We start from the raw sequence: 22,510 nt of genomic DNA on the forward strand, positions 1-22,510 counted from the left end.
ACAACCAGTTTCTTAACACTTTGGAGAGCTCGGCCAGCTGTGAATGAACTGCTCTATTCTTGACAAACGAAAATCGTTGAAGCGCTAAGCTCTCCTAAGTCCCATTACCCCACACCCACTGAGCTTCACCACTCAAATACAATGCCAGTCTTTCTGCTCAAACTTTTGGTGGCCAGTCAAGCCTCCTGGTACTTCTCGCAAAAGCTAAAAGGTACATCTCCACAACATCCGAGGAAGACATTTTCTGCAATGCAGGTACGCCTGATCCCATACCTGCCTCACTTGAGCCAGTTCTTCAAGCACGAGCAAAGTATGTTCTACCTGGGCCTCCGTGACCGGTAGCATTTGGGCCTGCTGTTCCTGCTGCATAGTGGCCACATTCACCAAAGCCATCAGAAGATCCTCCACAACAGTGTCTTGGCATGCAGGAAAGTGGAATTTTGCTTCCCTGAGCATAAATTAACAGTTTTACTTGTGATCAAGGTGCGTTTCATTTGTAAATCACACTTGTAATCAAGCAATTTTATATATTTGCTTTGTGATTAAGGTTGTATCACTTATATATTTTCCACATTTGCAGCAAACATATTTGTAATAACCAGATTTTTGCATCACTCACCACCCTGGGTTCGTTGACTGGGTGGATAGGAGGGTCTGGCTGTTCTTTGTAATCCCACGATGACAACACTTGTGATAAACATAGCAGACAGACTATAGACTATATTCACAGTTTTGTGGGACCACTTTTCCTGAACTTTGATACAGATATGTTAGGATGGTACCATCTGCAAAATATGCAGATCCAGCAAACAAACACAAAGAGAATTTCCAATTTCCCACGACCCTGTGGCTGGCTAAACATACTAGTCACCAGCCAACTAGCTCAGCATTGGTCGCCCCACCTGCAACACAAAACCACCTATACGTACTTCCTTCCAAGCACTAGCTAACTAATAAACAAGGAATAATTTACACCCATGTCTTCCACCTGTGTACCTGTGTCCAGAATCTTGTCTGCAGCATGAGCCTGCAGATCCTCTGATAGACTCAAGCCATGGTAAACTTTTTGCCACAAATCAGTATTATAATTATATATATATATATATATATATATATATATATATATATATATATAGAAAGAAAGAAAGAGAGAGAGGAGAAGTCCAAGAGGAACCACACTTTTCAACATTTCCTTATTGTGGGTGCTAGGTAAAAGTATCTGGCATAAATGTTATCACAGGAAAATCTATGACACCAGCACTTTAAGCATTTATTGAGAAAATAACACATTTTAAAAGGCAGCACAAATATGAGTGTACACATTATCTTTAAGTCATGTTGTGTTTCAAAGGTTATTGTAGTGGTATATGTCAAAAGTGTCCTATGGACCTTTCAAGCACCCTTTTCAATATACAGTGGTCAAAGTGGAAAATTAGATGTGTTGGCATTTAAAATGAAACTGTATAGCCAGGACCACATAGTCCCTGAATCTTTGGGTAATTGAATAGGTTTAAATTAATTTTAACCCTAATTTTAGATACCATTTATTAAAATAAATATATATTTAGGCAAAGCTATTCACTCTCTGTCCCCACCTCTCCCATGTCTCACATGATAACGGGACACACAAAAAACACACACATAATGCCCCCCTCCCCTTACATGCACACTCTAAAACACAGATAACAGAGATGGGGCTCTATCATTAAAGTAATGAAATTGTCTGCCTTTTTTGTGGGATAAATGCTGAGCATGGCACGTAGAAAAGAGAACTACAGGTTTTATTCACTATGCTGTGAAGTCCATAAATATACATGAGTTTCAGTAGAATTAACTTTTATATCTCAGCATGTCTCCATTACTGACTGAGAAATATTAGACTGCAGCCATTTTTATGGAGACCAAAACAAACATGGGCCTATGCAAATAGCTCACACACTACGGCTTCTGCATTAAAGACAAATCTCTTTGTGACAATTGATTACCAAGTTTGCATAAAATGAAAACCGGTAATAATAATTGGATCATTCTTTTAATAGGAAAGGTTCATCTACAACATTGCACTGATTTTTACACACAAACAGTAATAAACTATTGAACATAATAATAAAAATACATACATAGCAATTCAAAAATCAGAATGGACAAATCTATATAGGTTCCTTTTCAATGGAACATAATTTAGGACTCTGTAGTGCCAAAATATGTACACCGGTGCCGTACTGTAGATTGTTGGGGCTCCGTGGCAGCTCATTGGAATGGGGCCCTTTTAAAAACAATGCTATGCTGGCTTTTATAATATGGTAAATATACTCTTCTGCAAGTACTACATAAGATATTCATTATGAATGGACTGCAAGAATATTATCATTATCAGCCAGTCACAATTTGTAGATAAATCAACAATGTGCAATGCACATAACCTTTTTATAATATATTGTATTGTTAAGACAACGTAGTGGCGATAACTGGATACTTTTAAAATATAAACACAACAATAAAATATTTTGTAATATCCACACCCACTGAGCAAGTTTGTCCAAACCCGTGAAACCAAGAGAATTCAAACCCAGGAAATGGTAGCGGTTGCTAAATTCCTTGGAAATTGGCAAAATCGATTACTTTCAAACACAAATAACTTATGTAGTCCAATTTTTCAAAACTGCATAAAAAGAGCTTGAGGATTTTCAAGTGCTGACTATTGGGGTCCCTTATGTCCAGGGACCCCAGGGTTGCCCCTGCTTCCTCGGCCTATATACCATCATCATCAACATTTATTTATATAGCGCCAGCAAATTCCGTAGCGCTTTACAATTGGGAACAAACATTGATAAAACAATACTGGGTAATACATACAGACAGAGAGGTAAGAGAACCCTGCTCGCAAGCTTACAATCTATAGGACAATGGGAGTTAGAAACACAAGGGCATGTGCTACATCATATTGCACAATGGACCAGCTAGAACGCAAAGGTAAAAGTATTGAGTGGGCTGTGTGTGTTGCAGTGTTGGTCAGAGGGTTGATATCTTGCGTTAGCTGTGTAGAGGGTGGTAATAGGGTAATCTAGGGAAATTAAGATGGTGGTTGAGGAATATCATAACCATGTCTGAAGAGGTGGGTTTTCAGTGAACTCTTGAAGGTTTGAAGACTAGAGGAAAGTCTTACTGTGCGAGGGAGGGAATTCCACAACGTGGGTACAGCCCGGAAAAAATCCTGTAACCGAGAATGGGAGGATGTGATGAGAGTGGAGGAGAGACGTAGATCTTGTGGAGAGCGGAGGTGTGGAGTGGGGAGATATTTCGAGACCAGTGAGGAAATGTATGTCGGTGCAATTTTGTTGATGGCCTTGTATGTTAGTAGAGGAATTTTATATTGGATTCGTTGAAATACAGGCAGCCAATGTAGAGACTGACGGAGTGGCTCAGCAGAGGAAAAACGGTTAGTAAGAAAAATCAATCTAGCCGCTGCATGCAAAATAGATTGTAGGGGTTCAAGTCTGACTTTGGGAAGACCAGTAAGGAGGGAATTGCAATAGTCGATGCCGGAGATGATGAGTGCATGAATTAATGTTTTTGCGGTGTCTTGTGTCAGATATGTGCGTATTCTGGAAATGTTCTTTAGGTGTATGTAACATGATTTAGATATAGAGTTGATGTGGGGAATAAATGACAGTTGTGAATCAAGGATTACACCTAGGCAACGAGCTTGCGGGGTGGGATTTATGGTCATGTTATCAACAGAAATTGAAATGTCAGGCAGGAAGCTTCTGTTTTTGGGTGGGAATATTATTAATACAGTTTTTGAAAGATTGAGTTTGAGTTGGCGAGAAGACATCCAAGATGAAATGGCAGAAAGACAGTCAGTAACGCGAGACAACACAGATGGTGAAAGATCAGGAGAGGATAGATAAATTTGTGTATCATCCGCATAGAGATGATACTGAAATCCAAAGGAGCTTATTAGTTTTCCAAGAGAAGTGGTGTAGATAGAGAATAGCAGAGGACCTAGGACTGAGCCTTGTGGTACTCCAACTGATAAAGGAAGCGGCCCTAATGTACACAGTACTGTAACAGTTCAAAATATTATAGCAAAATAAATATCTGAAGCCAGTATGGCAGCATCATATGCATTAATGGCATATAATTATACACTTGTATGCACAACTCCAACTTGTGTTTTCACATGGAATTTTTATCTTAATTTACATATTCAAGTTTTTGAGAGCATATTTCAAATATAACAGTTTGATAGCACTTAATTAAACATCTGTATACATAACTGTTGTTATTACTGATCTTCTTTGTGAGCTTACTCTACTCTCTCTCTCTATCTCTATTTATATATATATACACACATGTATATATATATATATATGTCTGCATTTTATGATAAGATGCTGTTAAGGAATGCTCATATGCACCCACAACGATCAACCACCATACCTGGAATTTTTCCTTGAATTACTTCTGCATCATCATTAAAATAAAGCATATTAATTGAAGACATTTTAGCTGGGGAGCAGCATGGTCCAGTAGGACCTTTCTGGATTGCCTGATTAACAACATGGGTGTGAGGGTATTTTTGCAGGAATTCAATTCCACATTCTCCAGAGCAATAATTTGCTTTATATTTCTTTGGTGCAATAATCCAATCCCATCCAAAAGCCTCAAAATCTACTGTCAATGGGTAACGACAACACATCATTTCCGTTGAATGCTCATCACAGTCAATACCAGAGTCTCTTCTGAATCGTTTTGGTGTATCTATTACCTTGACCTCCATAAACGGGATCTGGGGGAAGAAAAGGCACACACAATCAGTTTATATTCAGAAAAACAGGTCTTACATATGGGTATTATATCAAAGATGCCACAAAACAGGATTTCATTTAAAAAAAAATAATATGGGCTTTTTGACTTTATTGAAATGCCTGTATCCCAAACATTTCTATGTGTGCATCTTTAAAATACAATTATTTGGCTGCAATGTCTCCTCAGTGTGCTTATCTTTTACAACTTACAATATATGTGACAAAAATATTCTTATTAATAAATGGCTCCTGATCGTAAACTTCATTACAAAACCAGCTGTTTGATCTTACTGTCTGTCAAGATGTTAAAGCTCCATTGTTTACATTTATTTTTTTATATACATTATGTAACAAAAAGGGGGCTAGCGAATCCAAAGTAAGGGTAACACTCTCACTCAAAAGACACTAGCATAATCCAATTACCATAATAACACCAATAATTAACCACTGGGTAAATGGGACTTGAATCTCCAGTTATAGAGGGGCCCTCTGAACCAGCAATTGAATTGCTATTGGAACTAGACAAATAACAGATTTCAAGAGACATTAATATACGTGCAGACCCACAGCAGAAACAGATATTTTTACCCATCTTTGGAGTGGATGTAAAAAAAATATGTTGAGCTATACTTCCATTGCACAGGAATGTGCATTTCCAAGCTCGCATCCACTAATCTCTACTCGCTCTTATAATTAATTTAAGGTATACATTAGGCAAACTCAAGAATTATTTCGCAACAGAATTTCTGAAAAGGTTAAATTAATGAGAATGGTAGTCTTAACTTCTCCACTTTCCCTATGTGTCAATTGGTATTTTAGTGATGTATTGCAATAGTTAATTAACATAATTTTAAAGGACAAAAACAGGTATACTTTACATGTAACAGTTACTGTAAACAAAATAAATCACAGTTTAAGAGGTCAAACTACATTTATCAACTATACAAGAGTAGTTTACAATGATATGTTTGGGTAGTTTTAACCAACTATATATAGCACATACTGGGAGCTTCACATTTAGAAAAAAAGAAATAAAATACATAGATATGACAAAGTATTTAGTCAAGATACATTCTGATACATGACTACTGTGAAAGAGCAAGACTTTGGGTATTCACAGGCAAGACCAAAATGATAAATATCCCTAGTGTCAACAATCAAAAAAGGTGTAATTTGCGCTTGTTAAACAATAAACAATAAAACTTGAGAATCAACACACACAGGGGAAGGCTGGCAAACGTTAGTCCGGGGGGGCAAGTTTCGACACAGCAGCTTATTAGGAACATTTTGAAGGGGAAAAAAAGCAGATGGCTCAGTGACCCAGCTCAAGGTAGGCCATTATGGGACCAGCCCAGGGGACATATGCCCCCCTGCCCCCCAGCCCAGCCTGCCCCTGAACACACATAAGTTATTTATACATTTTCTTTCAAAATGCTGTATATTTTCATCTTATGATAGATGTAAATGTTCATTGTTTTCCAGTGTTACATGTAAAAATATAAACAGAAAAACATCATAGTGTAGAACTGTGAGAATAATCTTTCCAATCTGGCATATCATACATCTCTGATATAGAACCTTTCCCAGCTTTGATGTAATTTACTTTTGTTTGAGTCTCAGGATAGAATTCCTAGGTTTCTTGATTTCTTTACCCCTTTATACAATATAAGACCACTTTTATGATTCCTTTAAATTACTCATTAAATATGGACAAAAGATTTGATTCAAAGGGAAGAATTACTTTCAAGATTTTCTTAAAAGGTCGACAAAATTATTTATTACCAAAAAATAGTAAATAAAAAGCATAATGGAATTCTAATTTCCAATGTAGTACAGTGTTTCTGATCACTGTAAAAGTGTACTCAAACCCCGTTTGACTAAACACAGGCATGTCAGGAGCGCAATCACTGCAGTATGGAAACTGCAGGGTGCTGGCAACTTGATCTCACAATCCTGTGTGTCTGTCGGAGTAGTCCTCACTGGATATCGGATCCACCACTCAAACACCAACGCGTTTCTTTGTCAAGGTGTGGGGAAGAGTGCAACAATTCCACTTTTAAAACACATACACACCTATCGCATTCAGGATGTCACAAGTGTGTCTCACTGCCTCATTAGCATCTGTCATTACGCTAACATTTTCAAATATACAATGAATCATTACTTAAGTTCCTAGAATATTATTAAATCTCTAAAAACACAGCAATATATAACATATGAATAAAAAAAGTGATATTATACATAGTGATATACATAGTAATATGTTTCATGACTTATGGTTGTCTCACCACTAAGTCCATCACCCCTGGTCAAGACCAGACACTTTTTAGTCACTGTGGACCTGATTCATTAAGGAACATAAATGCTCATAAGTGCTATATTTTTCTTTAAACTGCACTGCACATGTCCAAAAAAAGGACTACACTCCAATGAACACAAGTAAATCCAATTCATCTTCGAACGCAAAGAACACTTCCAACATGAGCACCGATTTTACAGGAGGAACGGGGAGGGAAGGGGCATAAGCATGTCAATGTACCATAAGGGCGTGCTAAGTTTGAGCGCATGCATATCAATCCAATTCAAGATCTGGGCATCTATCAGGTACATGATTTTTAGCAGTATCACTTGCACCACCTAAAGGGCAGGGGTAAGTGCTGAGTGATGATGGTAATGTATGCATATTAGATGAATCACAATTTCTTTTGCATTATGTAGACAGCTTGGTGCATGTGCATTGTTTACCTAGGGAAGAGATGCACCAGGATGTTCTATGGGAAGAAGGCAAGGTGGCGGAGGCAGTGTGATGCTATGGGCAATGTTCTGCTAGGAAACCTTAGGTCCTGGTGTTCATGTGAATGTTACTTTACACATAGCACCTATCTAAACATTGTTGCAGACCAAGTATTCCCCTTCATGCAGTGGTATTCCCTGTTAGCAGTGGTCTCTTTCTGCAGGGTAATGCCCCCTGCCACACTGCAAAAATTGTTTAGGAATGGTTTGAGTAACATGACAAAAAGTTCAAGATGTTGGCTTGGCTTCCAAATTCCCAAGTCCTTCATCTGATCAAGTATTTGTGGGATGTGCTAAGAAATTAAGTCCAAACTATGGAGGCCCCACCTCGTAGCTTACAGGACTCAAAGAATCTGCTACTAATGCCTTGGTGCCAGATACCACAGGACACCTTCAGAGGTCTTGTGGAGTCCTTGCCTTGACTGGTTAGAGTTGTTTTGGCAGCATGAGAGGGACTTACACAATATTAGGCAGGTAGTTTCAATATTGTGGCTAATCGGTCTCTCTCTCTTTAATACATATATATATATATATTGTGACATGGGCACCCTTCTGGTGATGCTCACATGAGCCCTTTCTTACTGAATAAACGGTGCTTTTATTGTTCACGTCACAATCACAGATAAACATCACACTTTCCAGGCATGACACCAGGTGAGCTAACTTTTACTAGACACATTCCTTCTGTCTAGACACCGAGCACTGTCTGGCATCGGCCGCACTGTTCAAATACAAGATTCAGGTTTATATAGACAAAATCCCTTCCTTTGGTTTAATTGCTTCATTAGACTATGTCCACACCTGTGTGTGTTCAGCCTAGGAGTTCCACTGTGAAAGGACTTAATCCTGTAAGCAGCCTTCTCCTGCAGACTGTCAGCTGAATGTGTAATTCCTCTCATAAAGACTTGTGGATAACCACTCGTTTTTTAAAAAAAAGAAAAAGAGTTGCTGCAGATTTGTTGGCTGCACATCCATGCTGTAAATCTGCAATACCACCACATCCCAAAGGTGCTTTATTAGATTGAGATCTGGTGACCATTGGAGTATACAGTACTCATTTTCATGTTCAAGGTGACACAAGCTTTGTGACATGGCATGGTATTCTGCTGAAATTTGCAATTAGAAGACGGGTAGAATGTACATGGTCAGGAACAATTCTCAGGTAGGCTGTGGCATTTAAATGGTGTGCAATCGGTATTAAGGGGCCTAATGCGTGCCATCAATCAATCCCCATATGACCACCAGTCTGCACCATTGGTAAAAGACAGGATTGATACAAAGATTAATGTTGTTTATGCCAAATTCTACCATATAGATGCCACAAGAGATTTGTCAGACAAGCCCTTATTTTGCCAATCCTCAACTGTCCAGTTTTGGAGAGATTATACATACTGTAGCCTCAGTTTCCCATATTAAGCTGACTGGAGTGGACTTCAATCTGATTTTCTGCTGCTGTAACTAGAGATGCTCAGGCTCGGTTCCCCGAGAACCAAACACACCCAAACATTTGTGCTTTTTCGGAATTGAAAACAAGGCAAAACGTCACCGTTACCTCATCGGATCTCGGATCTCGCGAGTTTTGAATTCTATAAGTACAGCTGCCTTGAGAAAGCTAAGCGACACGTACGTCGGTGTTGTTGCTGCAGGCGCTCTCATCTTGTGATTACCAGAATCCTATTTAATTTACAGGCTCCTTAAACCCACAGTTAGTGGAGCAGAGTTAGGTAGCCAGCAATACACTCCCCGTAACACCTCTCTGACAGCAGATCCTCTTTTCTACAGCTAGTGGAAAACGGAAAGGCAACTGATTTTATAATTATCAGCTGTATGTGTCCAGAGTTGTAGGTCCATATAACCTCTTTACATTGAGAGGTGGGACATTCTTGCATTCATTACAGGCTCCTTACATATTGTAGGGAGATAATAGACAGCATTGGATTAGTTTAGTCTTGGATATTATCCTTGATTAGACCTAATTAGAGGCTGCTCTTCCCTTATAACCTCTTTATGTTGAGAGGTGGGGAACTTATATGCAGGGAGAGGAAACAGAGTTTTACTACTTTCTGCTCATATTTTGAAAAAGTTAAAAGAACTGCCTTTTTTTGGATATATATGTAGGAGTGATGTCTACTTACTATGATACTGAAACTGGATTCTGAGTGCTGTATTGTTTGATATGTAACCCAGTATCATATGGGGATCTCTATATTATATATCACATGATCGGAGTGCCTCCAGCGCATCTTAAATTCACCTTTACTTGTCACATATTAATCACAACATTTTCGCTTTTTTAACTAAATTTTATTTTATCTTCATCAATAAAAGTTATGTTTTAGACCTTGAGTCACATCAGTTACAATTAAATTATTTATCCTTAGACTCTGGGGAGTTCAGGTGCATCCATTAGAACACAATCCTTTTCTTTCTTTTGCAACATAAGGTCAGTTGTGGCCAAACAAGACCTTGTCATTCGGACTCCAAAAGTAGTGTACAAATACTTTTACATGTAAAAGCTGAGTTGAAAGAAAACAGTAAGGCATTAAAGGAAAATGTATGTTCAGATTTAGAAATGACACAAATACCTAAGGAGAATCTATCAACGAGTGCTATGTGTAATCATGACCATTCTGATAGTGTACCCATAAAGAAGGCTCCTTTCAGCATTTCTGCAGATGTGTGCCTGAACAGCCCAAGTGTAGCCCGTGGTACACCAATTAAGGATGCCACTTTGGAATTGCAACAGGATGAGGGGGATATTTGTGTAGCCGACGAGGGCGCTAATGAGGATGTTGATGAGGATGATGTTGTTTGTTTATGTCCTGCACCGGTGGAAGCAGTTTTGGCACGTGACAAGAAGAAGGCCATTGTCATGCCTGGACATAAGACCAAAAAATCTACTTTTTATGTGTGGAATTATTTCTACCCAAATTCTGACAGCAGTTTTCTAGCCATTTATAGCGTATGTAAAGCCACAGTCAGTTGAGGTAGGGACCTTAAGCATCTAGGAACCTCATCCATGTTACGCCATTTGAAGCGAGTTCATGGCAAGCTCTTTGTAAAATCAGAAACTAATGCTAAAAAAATAACAACAAGCAGTCCATCAGCTAGGACACTTCTCTCACCTACATCTTGACGCCTGCAATCTACACCCACAACACCATCCTCATCAATATCCTAAGTAGCGATCAGAGTTAGTACTGCATCCAAGGCTAGATGACTCCTCCACTATCCTGGATTCCTCATAAGAATTCTTAAGCGTTAGTCCCACTGCTGCTGCTGCTGCTGGGGGTGGATCTTCAACCCACAAGCAGGCCAAGAAGTAGTTGCTAAGGCTAGATGACTCCTCCACTATCCTGGATTCCTCATAAGAATTCTTAAGCGTTAGCCCCACTGCTGCTGCTGCTGCTGCTGCTGGGGGTGGATCTTCAACCCACAAGCAGGCCAAGAAGAAGACTACTAGTAGTTTACAACAATTGACCGTTAATCCTTTGCAAGAGGAAGCAAGTATGGCAGCTGTCACTCAGTCGCACAGCGGATCACAGGCGCCATGGCGACTATGCTAGTATTAGTTCTGCGTCCAATATCCACTATTAATGTATTTAATGGTTTTAGACAGTTACTTGAGGTCTTGTGTCCCAGTTACCAAATTCCATCTCGACACCATTTCAGTAGAAAAGCTATTCCTCACCTCTACCAGAAGGTTCGTAAAAATGTAATTATTGGGCTACAAAATGCCATTCTACCCACTGTACACTTAACCACAGATATGTGGACAAGCGGAACTGGGCAAACTAAAGATTATATGACTGTGACAGCCGACTGGGTTGGTGATTCGCCTTCACCAGCAGGAACAGCAGCAGCATGTACCCAAGTATGTCATATTTGCTAGAGTCAGGCTACTCTGTGTATCACCGGCTTCACTAAGAGGCATACAACAGGCAATCTGTTGCAAAAACTAAGGGATGTCATTGCAACCTGGTTTATCCCGCTTGGACTTTTCTCAGGATATGTCATTTCTGATAACGCCACCAATATTGTGAGAGCATTATCCCTGGGTGAATTCCATCACATTCCCTGCTTTGCTCACACAATAAACTTGGTGGTGCAGAGCTTTTTAAAAAATGACAGAGACGTGCAGGAGATGCTGTCTGTGGCCCGTAATATATCTGGACATTTCCGGCATTCGACAACAGTGTGTAGGAGATTGAAGCAGCTGCAAGAGCAATTTAATTTGCCCTGCCACCAACTGACGTAAGAGGTGGAATTCCACCCTGTATATGCTTTTGCGGATGGAGGAACAGCGAAATGCCATCCACGCTTACTCCACAAGTCATGACATTGGAAAATGAGGGGGGATGTATTTTAGTCAAGTGCAGTGGAGAATACTTTCAGTGTTGTGCAAGGTGCTGAAACCATTCGAAGTAGTTACATGTGAAGTGAGTTCAGACACTGCTAGCTTGAGTCAAGTGATTCCCCTAATTAGACTTTTGGAAAAGCAACTTGAGAAACTGAAGGAGGAGATTAAACAAAGCAATTATGCTAAGAATGTCAGACTTGTAGATCAAGTACTTTATTCGCTTCGCCAGGATCTAAGAGTTATCAAAATCTTGAAATCGTATCACTACATATTGACCACTGTACTTGATCCTTGGTTTAAAAGCTATGTCTTCTCTTTGTTTCCAACTGACCCAGATCTGAAGAGATGCAAGGAGCTCCTGGTGAGCAAGATGACAGCTCAAGTGTTACGTGACAGTACGGCGTCTCCTCCTTCAGTTTCTCATTCAACTGCTGCTAGGAAAAAAAACTTAGCTTTCCCAATAGACCCAGCAAGGATGCAGATGACTCAGCACCAAATTTTTACTACTGGTCTGGTCTAAAAGAATTGACCAAAAACCGTGACACCTCTGCCGTAACTCCATCTGATCCTACTATCAGCATCCAAAGGATGGTGGAGTATTATTTTCACGACAGCATAGAAATAGACACATCAGACAGTCCCTTTATATACTGTGAGGCAAAAAAGGGAATTTGGAGACCCATGTACCAACTCGCTTTGCACTGCCTAAGCTGCCCAACCTCCAGTGTGTAGTACTCGGAACGAGTTTTCAGCACAGCTGGGAACCTTGTCAGCGATCAGCATAGAAGGCTACTTCCTCAAAATGTGTAAAAGATGATGTTCATAAAAATGAGCTTCTCTGTGGCATAGAGAGCACTGACAATTCTCATCATTGCAGTGTTTATCGTAGCTACTGTATGCCATCTATGCTGTGAATAAGACTGCTGTTGTGTGTATTTCTTTGCCTAGCTCTGCTATAGCTAATTGACACCTGCATTGTGTAATGCCACTGCTGCTACAGTCATCGCTATGCTCCGTTGTAGCGTCTCCTAATCACTCTGTGTATATTGATGCTTGCATTCCTATATGTATTATTGTTCTCCTCATGATTTGCAGCACTGCTTCTGCTCCTGTTTAGCCTAACCCATTCTACTAATTCTGTTGTACATGTTATGTCACTAATACTTCTTCGTTATCTATGTTTTTTTGTATGTGATAATCTGTATGAGACATCTTACAGACAATACTTCATTGCTGTCATATATATATATATATATATATATATATATATATATATATATATATATATATATATATATATATATATATTTCCTAAACATCAATGAAGTATTGAGGAAGCAACCTCTGTGTCTTGCCATGTATACAGGCCTTCTCAGAATACACTACTATCAGGCCTGTGCCAAAGCAGATCCATAACACCATTTGACCTTTTCTGTATGCTTTTATGGATTAACTTACTGCCACACGTTTGGCTGATTAGCTATTTGCATTAGCGAGCAGGTGTATAGGTGTGTCTAATAAAGTGGCCACTAAGAGTATATGTGGAAGTACTCACCTAATAAAGGTGAAGAAGCAAACCTGTATTTAGTTAAAAAAAATTCCAACAAGGTTTCAAAATTTTCTTATACGGACAAATGCTCAAAGGGAAAAAAAGAGAGAAAAAAACTGTTGGGGATAAAAAAAAAAGTAAGATCGATTGGCCGCTCACATTGAAGTGACTGAATTTCTCATCAAATAGGTATTTTTATGATCCACCAAAAAACTATAAAAATAGATTATCTTTATTCGGAAAGAAATCATGGAATACGCAGTCACATAAAACCAATGGTAGTAGGCAATGCATGGAGGATTCCATCCACATTGAAAAAGATTCCTCCCTTTGAACAGTGCTTCTACCCATTTCATGAGAAAGCACTTCACTTCTTCAGGAAAAGTTGTGTAAGTGAGCAAAGTCTGATCACATATACTGTGAGATCTGATTTCATAGGTGGATTCAGAGATGTCACAGGTTCATTAAAACCATAATGTTTTGATATATAGATTCTATAAAAAAAATATTTGCAGTTCTTATCATAAAAGGAGGAAATTAAGAAAGTGAAATTACATAAGTTGTAAAAGTTTTAGAGAATCTGCAATCTCAATTAACAAAGGACAGCAGATAATCTTTTAAATATGACCAGCATTTGATTTATACATAATTTTTACAAATCATCTCAAAGATATTTCAAATGTCTTTATATAAATTTTAAATGCATTTATAAAGAATCAAGCCATGGAGGATACAGGAAGGAATTAAGACACATAAATGATTATCTATAGACAGGGTAATTCACATTAAGCAGTGTTTCAGAGTTTGAGTCATTTTCTAATGGCTCTTTTGAGTTGTGCTTTTAATTAGTTATTATCTTTACTAGTCTATATCTAAGTGAAAGAAAATTAATCTAATTTAAAATCTTTGTTAAATATAAATATCCTAATGTACCTCAGTTATTGTTATTGTCCCATAGTTTGATAAATGCTAAATGAGAATGGAAGGTAATTAAAGTGTTTCTCCATTTCCGGTTAATAAATATTTGGGAATATTTGTTTTTATATAGGTCAGAATGAAGTTGGCACTTTAAACTATAATAATAAATTAGTCCAATTTTGTTCATGGGTTTATTGTTAATAGTGTATCATGAACACCATAAAAGGATTTATCTATAAAGAAAAGATATTGAAAAAGAGTTAATGAAAAATAATTACTCACTGCTGACACAATTTGGCTTGACTATACCTCATGTCATATTTATAGACTGATAAATGTGCTTTCTGATGTGAAATTCACCTTAAAGCTGAGGCTTGGATCTGTTACCTGCAAAAATATATAAAAACAACAAGTCCTTTTGCAGTGGAAAATACTGTAAAATGTTTGCAGTATTCTGCAAATCTGGAAATGCCCCCATAAATGCAACCCTTCAATGTCATTTAACTAACTCATTCTGCAAAGTTTTCTTTCATATAAGTGTAGAATAAGGCTCCTTTAGTTTGGTGTCTGTAATGCATAAAATCTGGCACATTTGCACAAAATAGTATATCATTTGTATGACATTTGTGCAGGAGAGGCTGCATATTTCCACTTTCATTAGCAGCTTTTATGGTCTTATACTTACACATGGTCTTATATCCACCCATGGTGTATTGCACTGCAATACATTTACCTCAGATGGAACACTTGTAAAAATAGTGAACAGCAGGTCACTATGATAAATATGTTAACAATACTTACAGAACAGTAGGAAAATGCCAGACAGATTAATAAAAAAACAAAAAATGCACTAAATTTTGTTTACAAAGACTTTTTTTATAGTGACCTACTGATCAGAACCACAACTAAAAGCATACTAAAATCATTCTACATACAACTAACAGTATTCTAATTATAGTCAAAAATGAATGATTTCACTCCAGGGCAGTGCACATTGGGTTGAGATCTAGAAGCCTGTAACAACTCTAAGATGAGTTGTATTTATATAGTTTTTAACCTTCTATACTTCAATCACTTCCACTTTTCATTGAATTGCATCACAATAAATAATTAACTGTGTGGTCACTAAATAGTTAACAGTCTTGATACAACTCAGAAATGCTCATTTACAACCACAAAAAGTCTAGAAGCATATATTTAAAGTTTCAAACTTACTTACAGGACCTTAGACCTTCCCCTGGTATATTAATCTTCATCTAGTTTTACAGGATTTCGAGTCAACGTGAAAATGTGCATTGTGGAATGAAAAGTCACATTAAAGCTCATGTAGTACAACTTCAAAAATTTCTCCTAAAATACTGATTGCTTTAACTTAATTAACCTATTCAAGAGTGATTGAGAATGTCATTATTACAGATGCCACATTGTGTTCTAAATAGCATGCTTGAATGTGGTTTTGTTGATTGATTGCAGTGCACATAAGAGTGCACTTTTTTGCAAAAGTGCAACTGAAAGTTGCCAAATGCCAAGATGTAGAGGGGAGGAAGTGGTATCCCAACTGCCTAGACAACACCTGGGACAAAAGTATGAGCCACTGCATCATCGCAATGACTCAGATGTGATACGGGCCATTGCAGCTGCTCGTAACCGGTTTAAAAAGACTGTGAGATTGCAATAAAGGGAAAGCCATACAATTTAATCTGTATCATGAAATGGCCCCAATGATTCTATCTATTCCCATCAGGTGGTACCAACTTTTGCAGCCCTACAGACACAGCTGTCTTGGCTTGAAAGTCTACACTCCTACCCATAGAAATGGGTACATTTTTGCAAAAGCAGGCATGTGAAATCACAAAATAACATTTGCAACTCAAGTTCTTTTCATGTTGATTATATTAAAAGGATTGAAGTAGTGCTAAATGTAATATAAAACCTACCAGCCCATTTTCATTGTTGGTGACAGCAAGATTTTCTCCATTTCCATCATATGCTTTAATTTCAATGCCTAGATTGGATTCAGGTTGCCTCAGCCAGTTTTGCAGCACAGTTTTCACATCTATGCTTTGCCAAGTTCCAGGACCTGGATTCATCTCAAGTTTTAATGATCGGATTCCAGTGTGTCTTGTACCATCATTCAAGGGCTTAATGAGTCTCAAGATCTGTACAACAACTGTTGTAGGATTTTGGACAGGCTTTAAATATATCCATAGCTGTGCCTTTGAAATTTTACTCAGCTGGATTTTCGAGCTCAATTTGAAAAAGCAACATTTTGTTTTTTCGGACACTGCAGTAATAAAATCAGCTGTAAAGTAAATAAAACAAAAAAATGTAAGGTGGCGAACAAAAACCATTAGCATACCACACCGTTCACTGTATTAAAGACTAAAACCTTTGATAAACAATTGCATATATAACATAACACAGAAATACTACAAATCACATTTAATCCAACTTATTTGAGGTGTTATAATTGTTACATTAAACCAAATTATTCTGTGAACATTTCATTGTTTATATAATTATTTTTTTTTTGCAAACTATCAATTCTCTGTTAATATCCCCTCATTATTTTAATAAAGATACTTTTTGAATAAAGATATTGTTTCTGATATTCAATGATAACCTTTAGATTTTGAACAGGTAAACAGACCAAAGAGGAAGCAGAAAAGCACAGAAAATAGACAATACTAATATCTCCGTGATAATATATGTTATTCTTTTATAATATTTTTAGTAATAGAGATTTTTGTCATGCAAATTAGTGTTGTGAAAACAGAAATATTTGGTACTATCACCTTTATAGCAGCATGAATGGATGTGATAATATTCTGAAAATGTTCAGTTAAAAAAGAAATGGTGCAAAAAAAGTGGCTAAGAATGCCTTAGAAATAGGCACTAGTGCAATAATCCTTCTTAAATTGTATTCCAGTAATTTAATTTATTTAAATTCTACACTATTTTAAGAATTGGCCATTAATTTAATATTGCATTGATGGTTTATTAAGCATTGCCAAATCATAAAATAATTCATAGTAGCTTTTACACTACAAATGTTTATTCACAAAATACTGTAAATGAGCTTCCCTATTTTAAAAATAAAATTTTCTACATTGCAACGTATTACTGAATAGGCCCATGATATGATTAACTAAGAGAATTTAATTTATAAAATGTAAACAGCCAACACCATGCTTGGAAATGCATACCATTTGGCTAGGCAAATTCTTTACAATCGTTCATAAACAGTATGGGAAATAAATTCTAGTATGTCAAACACACCGTGGTTATTTCGACTTAGAATATTCCATTTAAATTTATCAAAAAATAAAAAGTTTGTCTTAGAAGCAAAGAGGTTATTATTCATGTTCATTTGTCCAAATCCAAATCACTAAACCTGTTTTATATGAAAATGTTTTTTTTCTCCTACCAATTCACATGAAAATAAACCAATGCGAAAAACCTGGTGCCAAATAATATGGGGTTTTGTTTCAAATCATGTTACATATTCCATTTTGGTTTGAGATTAGTGGAAGTTGTAGTTTCATTTTGGAGATTAAGATCCTTATTTTGAGTTAGGAGCAAAGCAAAGAAAAGGAGGACATTTTTGCACCTTGGCAAAACCATGTTGCATTAGAGGGGGAGGTATAGTTAAAATGTAGGGACAGATTTATAGTTGGGATACGGCATGTCATAGATCAACTTTTAATTTCAGTGTAAATATAAAGCTATCAAGTATTTGTGTGCTAAATGAAAAAACAGCCAATATTTTCCTTGCATGCAAAAAAATAAGTCAATTTGTACCCCTTGCATTGTAACATGGTTTGTGCAGGTGCAAATTTATACCTTGCTTTTGCTTTTCTCCTAACACAAAATCAGGCCCTGATTGTGCAGCTGGTATAGTAATATCAAATAATCAATTTCTATCCATTTCTGTTTTCATATCACTTAGTAAATATTGTTTATATATGACTACAAAAAATCTGCATGAATATATCAGTATCTATCTAATCATACACACACAAAACACACACATACATGTCTTTCCATTACAACTTTCAATAAAATACTTTTGGCATGACTATAATTGGTAGTGAAACTGAGAAGACATGAGACTCTGGATCATTTCCAGTGCTGGCATGTACATCAAGTTACCTGTTTCTAAGAATCACAGTTAGTTCTGAATGTAAGGTAACAAAGTTTGAGCACACATCGTTGTATTGCAGCAGTTGCTGTCCATCATCATCATCAAATAAAAAGTATGAGCAAGAGTTATGGCTATAAAGTTATGTAAATTAAAAATTGCTAATGAATATTCCTCTACATGGTTATTTAGATGCTTTGCATAGAAAAGCATTATCACTTACACTTGTTTTATATATAAGCAGCTGACTTTCCTGCCAAGATAACAGTTACATTCCATTTCTAAGTCTTTCAAAGTTACTCAACTAGATATGATTTAAAACTTTTCCCTTTTTAGCTTTTACTAAAGCTGCACTGCTATTGATAGATGTTTAAATGATCTATTAATAATCAGAGATATATTCCCCATAAAAAAGCTTTAATTATTAGACACCTGAATAATGGCATTAGCTCATAGTGACTGACACTAGTTATAACAGTACAGCATGTTTGTAAAGTGAAATAAAGTTTAATAGTAAAATAAGACCCCGCAATCTTTTCAGATATATGGAGATGTCTTTAATTATATATTGCTAAATCTGCTACCATGCAACTTGTCCAATGAAGTGCTTTAGAAATTTGTGGGGTTGAAAGGTACTTCACAAGATACCTCAATGAAGCACATTATAATTTGGACATTTACCAAACTTTTCCTTATCACAAAAGATAGATATCTCACATGTACATGTACTGCATTGTACCCAAAATTGAAATGTTCAGCTATGGACCAAGAAGGTAAAATATATTGTTCAGTGTTAACCTGACATATCACTGCAGCTTATAGACACAGCTTTAGGATATGGTTCTATTAGAATCTGATGCAAGTCTAAAAGTTTAGATTACAAGCACTACGGTTCTTTGGGCACTGATTCCCTCAATTTGTTTTGTTTTTTTATAAATCTGTTTCACAGATTTACACAGTTGGATGGATGTTGTGACATGACCAATGGCAGATTATGGCAGATGTTACTCATACAGTTGGGGTGATATGTCTAATGCGACAGATTCATTGTTTTTATTTTTTTTTATTTCACTATGCAGTTATCCCTGGGAAATAAAAAATACAGGGTAAACATCTTGAAATGCTTGGCTCCATAAGTTAATACCTCCACCATTGGAAAAAAAGAGAATTAAATTAAAGTATGGGTAGCATTTTTTTATCCAGAAACCTGTAATTCACAAAGTTTTGAACACCAGAAAGAAAAAAAAATATATAATATAATACTCATATACTGTGATTTTTCCATATACACATGCATTATCCCTAAGTGTTTATTAAAACAGTTATTATGAGGGGTTCTGGTAAATCATTTCTTGCTAAAAATTAGAGAGGAAATATGTTTTAGGATATTTTAGCTATGGTGATCCAAATTACGGGAACCCATTTATTAAAAACAAACAAACATAGGTTCCAGGCATTCCAGATAATAGATCCCTTAACCATTTATAGTTTTTTTTTACTGTCAAATAGCCCAACCAATCAATTCTGGTAATATAAATGTCACATTTTTTTTAAAGAAAGTTGAGAACTTAAATGTATTCATTTGGAAAGTTTATGCTGTATGCTACGGGTTACATTTGCTGTAAAAAAATGTCATATTTAATCCATTTGGAGTTTTTACTTACGTTCAGTTGGCATTATAATAACAGTTTTAGTGGTAGCATGATAATCATCATCTTCTAGGGACTCCTCAGTGCTTGCATCACTTTGTACATCATACTGGTCAATTATTTCTTGCAATGGAGGAGCTTTTGGCAAAATACCTTTTATAGCATCTTTGCTGATATTAGGTGCCTGCTCCAGTCGAAGTTTGCTAAGAATCTGGGTTTTTATAGCTTCTAATCTTGACAATTTGCTGCTTTGCCTCCAGGTGCATGCAATACATGATGTGTCTTTAGCAGCTGCTTGATTGCTGCTGTTAAAATCCACTGAGGAAAATACTACCAGAAGACACAGGTAAATGTAATTACAAGAAGGTACCTTTATCATTTTCTCATTTAGTCAAACTGAAATACTTTGCTTTTACTTCTTCCCACGTTGTGGTATGGAAGTCAAAGGTCTCCTTGCTTAATTTTGAAGTCAAGAGAAGTAGAGGAACCTGTCACACTAATAAATCATGTTTAGCCCATCTGCACTTTTATACTGCAACTTAGGTTACGCTTGCATCATCAGAACCAATGATTGGCTGCCACATGAACAATTAATTCAGATGGCAGAGTCCTAGAGGTAGTGTTACTGTAATGGCAGTTTGTTGGAAGATAAAAATTAGTTTAAACAGAATAACCTTATGTATAAAGGGTATTTAAATGTACACATTCAAAAAGAAAATATATTTCTTATATATGCCTACTATTAAAAGCTGCAAATATTATTTCTTATATATGCCTTCTATTAAAAGCTGCAAATATTAGCTGAGTCTTACTTTTCAAAGGACATTTAATCTTTTTTAAAGTACTCATAATCTTACTTTTCACAGAACTTAAAGTGGTATCAATTCCATTGGCTTGAGTATTTTAAATGTGTATATTTATTATATTTGAGTAATGTGTAATATTTCTTAAACAAATATAAAACCTGCATCAAAATTTGTGGTTATTAAAAAACATGTTATTGGTTTTAATTCTATAAGTAGCACACATGGGAGAAAATTATGTGGAATAATAAGGGGAAAACAGGGCAGAAAATAAAGTAATCAGTTGATGGCAGAAGTGGGTGAGGGAGGTACACCTCAGAAACATGTTACAATATATAAAAATATAAACATTCAATACAGAAACAATGAATTATAAATTAGTATATAGATAATAAACCTAATTAAATACATATAAGTAAATTTTAAAACAATGCCACGATTTCAAGTGGGAGGTGGAACCATGGTAGATCCTGCATTCTGAGGAATGGACGTGCATCAGGATTAATGATGCAAAAAACTCTATTTGTGTGAGTGTAAAGGAGAAATCATATAAAAAACTTGATAGTATACGGTTCCAAGTCGTATGCACATTTTTACCTCAAATTCTTCAAAGCGCAATATGAAAGAGCATTTTCCTGTCCTAAATTAATATCAATGTAGACAGAAATATATACCCTCATATATAAAATGACTAATGTTCGTTTCCCAAAATCATGTCTCTATTCTTTGCTTCCCAGGCCTATACACAGGTGTAGAAGCAACTTAAATATGAATATGGCATATTCTAAATGCTGTCAGATACCAGGTAGCTATCTAGATTCTATTGCATCAATAGAATCTGGGTAATATACCTACTGAAATGTATTACAAGTCTATCGCATAATATCTCAAATGCATTTTCAGTCACCTGGACCCTGTGGATATCTGAGACATTTTGAAGCCTCAACACCAATGTCATTATCGTCATCATTAATACTAATGACAACAGAACAATTACAAATTCTCCAACAATGGCCTCTACTTCATTTTAACCATACTTTAACTATGACAGACCAAGCAGAACGACTCCCCCTTCTATTCTCCTAATATTACTCTCCAACCAAAGTAGAAACAATCTCTTAAGTTGTGTACCTTAATTTCAAGTCTTCTTTTAAATATTTAAATTTATTTGATTACCTATATTATCTATATACTAATTGGGAACCCATTCCTACTTTATTGATCTTTTATTTTGTTATATATTTGCAACATGTTATCATGTCTGAGGTGTATACCTGCAACATGCAGAATTTTATTTGTTATTTAATAGGAGTCCTCAAGTGCAGCCAGGATCAATGGAAGGCTCCCAAAACGACCTCCAATTAGTATAAACGCATATATAAAGTTAGCAGTGTTTTACTTGCAGATGTCTTGCCAGCTATTTGCTTATAATGTTTTGTACATGCAAGTTCATCATCATCATCAACATCATCAACATTTATTTATA

The 22,510-nt window shown here is 36.4% G+C and overlaps 1 protein-coding gene across 1 annotated transcript; it reads right to left on the reverse strand.

Annotated features, from left to right (window-relative positions):
• Positions 1-2,013: 2,013 nt before the first annotated feature.
• Positions 2,014-20,706, reverse strand: LOC142097839 (growth/differentiation factor 8-like). Its single transcript, XM_075180040.1, has 3 exons — positions 20,237-20,706; positions 16,369-16,733; positions 2,014-4,792 (listed from the first exon to the last, which is right to left on the reverse strand). The coding sequence occupies exons 1-3, from the start codon at positions 20,598-20,600 to the stop codon at positions 4,412-4,414; spliced, it is 1,110 nt and encodes a 369-aa protein (XP_075036141.1). The 5' UTR covers positions 20,601-20,706; the 3' UTR covers positions 2,014-4,411.
• Between the last annotated feature and the right edge of the window lie 1,804 nt (positions 20,707-22,510).

Source organism: Mixophyes fleayi, chromosome 7, assembly GCF_038048845.1.
Source record: "Mixophyes fleayi isolate aMixFle1 chromosome 7, aMixFle1.hap1, whole genome shotgun sequence".
Taxonomy (NCBI): Eukaryota; Metazoa; Chordata; class Amphibia; order Anura; family Limnodynastidae; genus Mixophyes; species Mixophyes fleayi.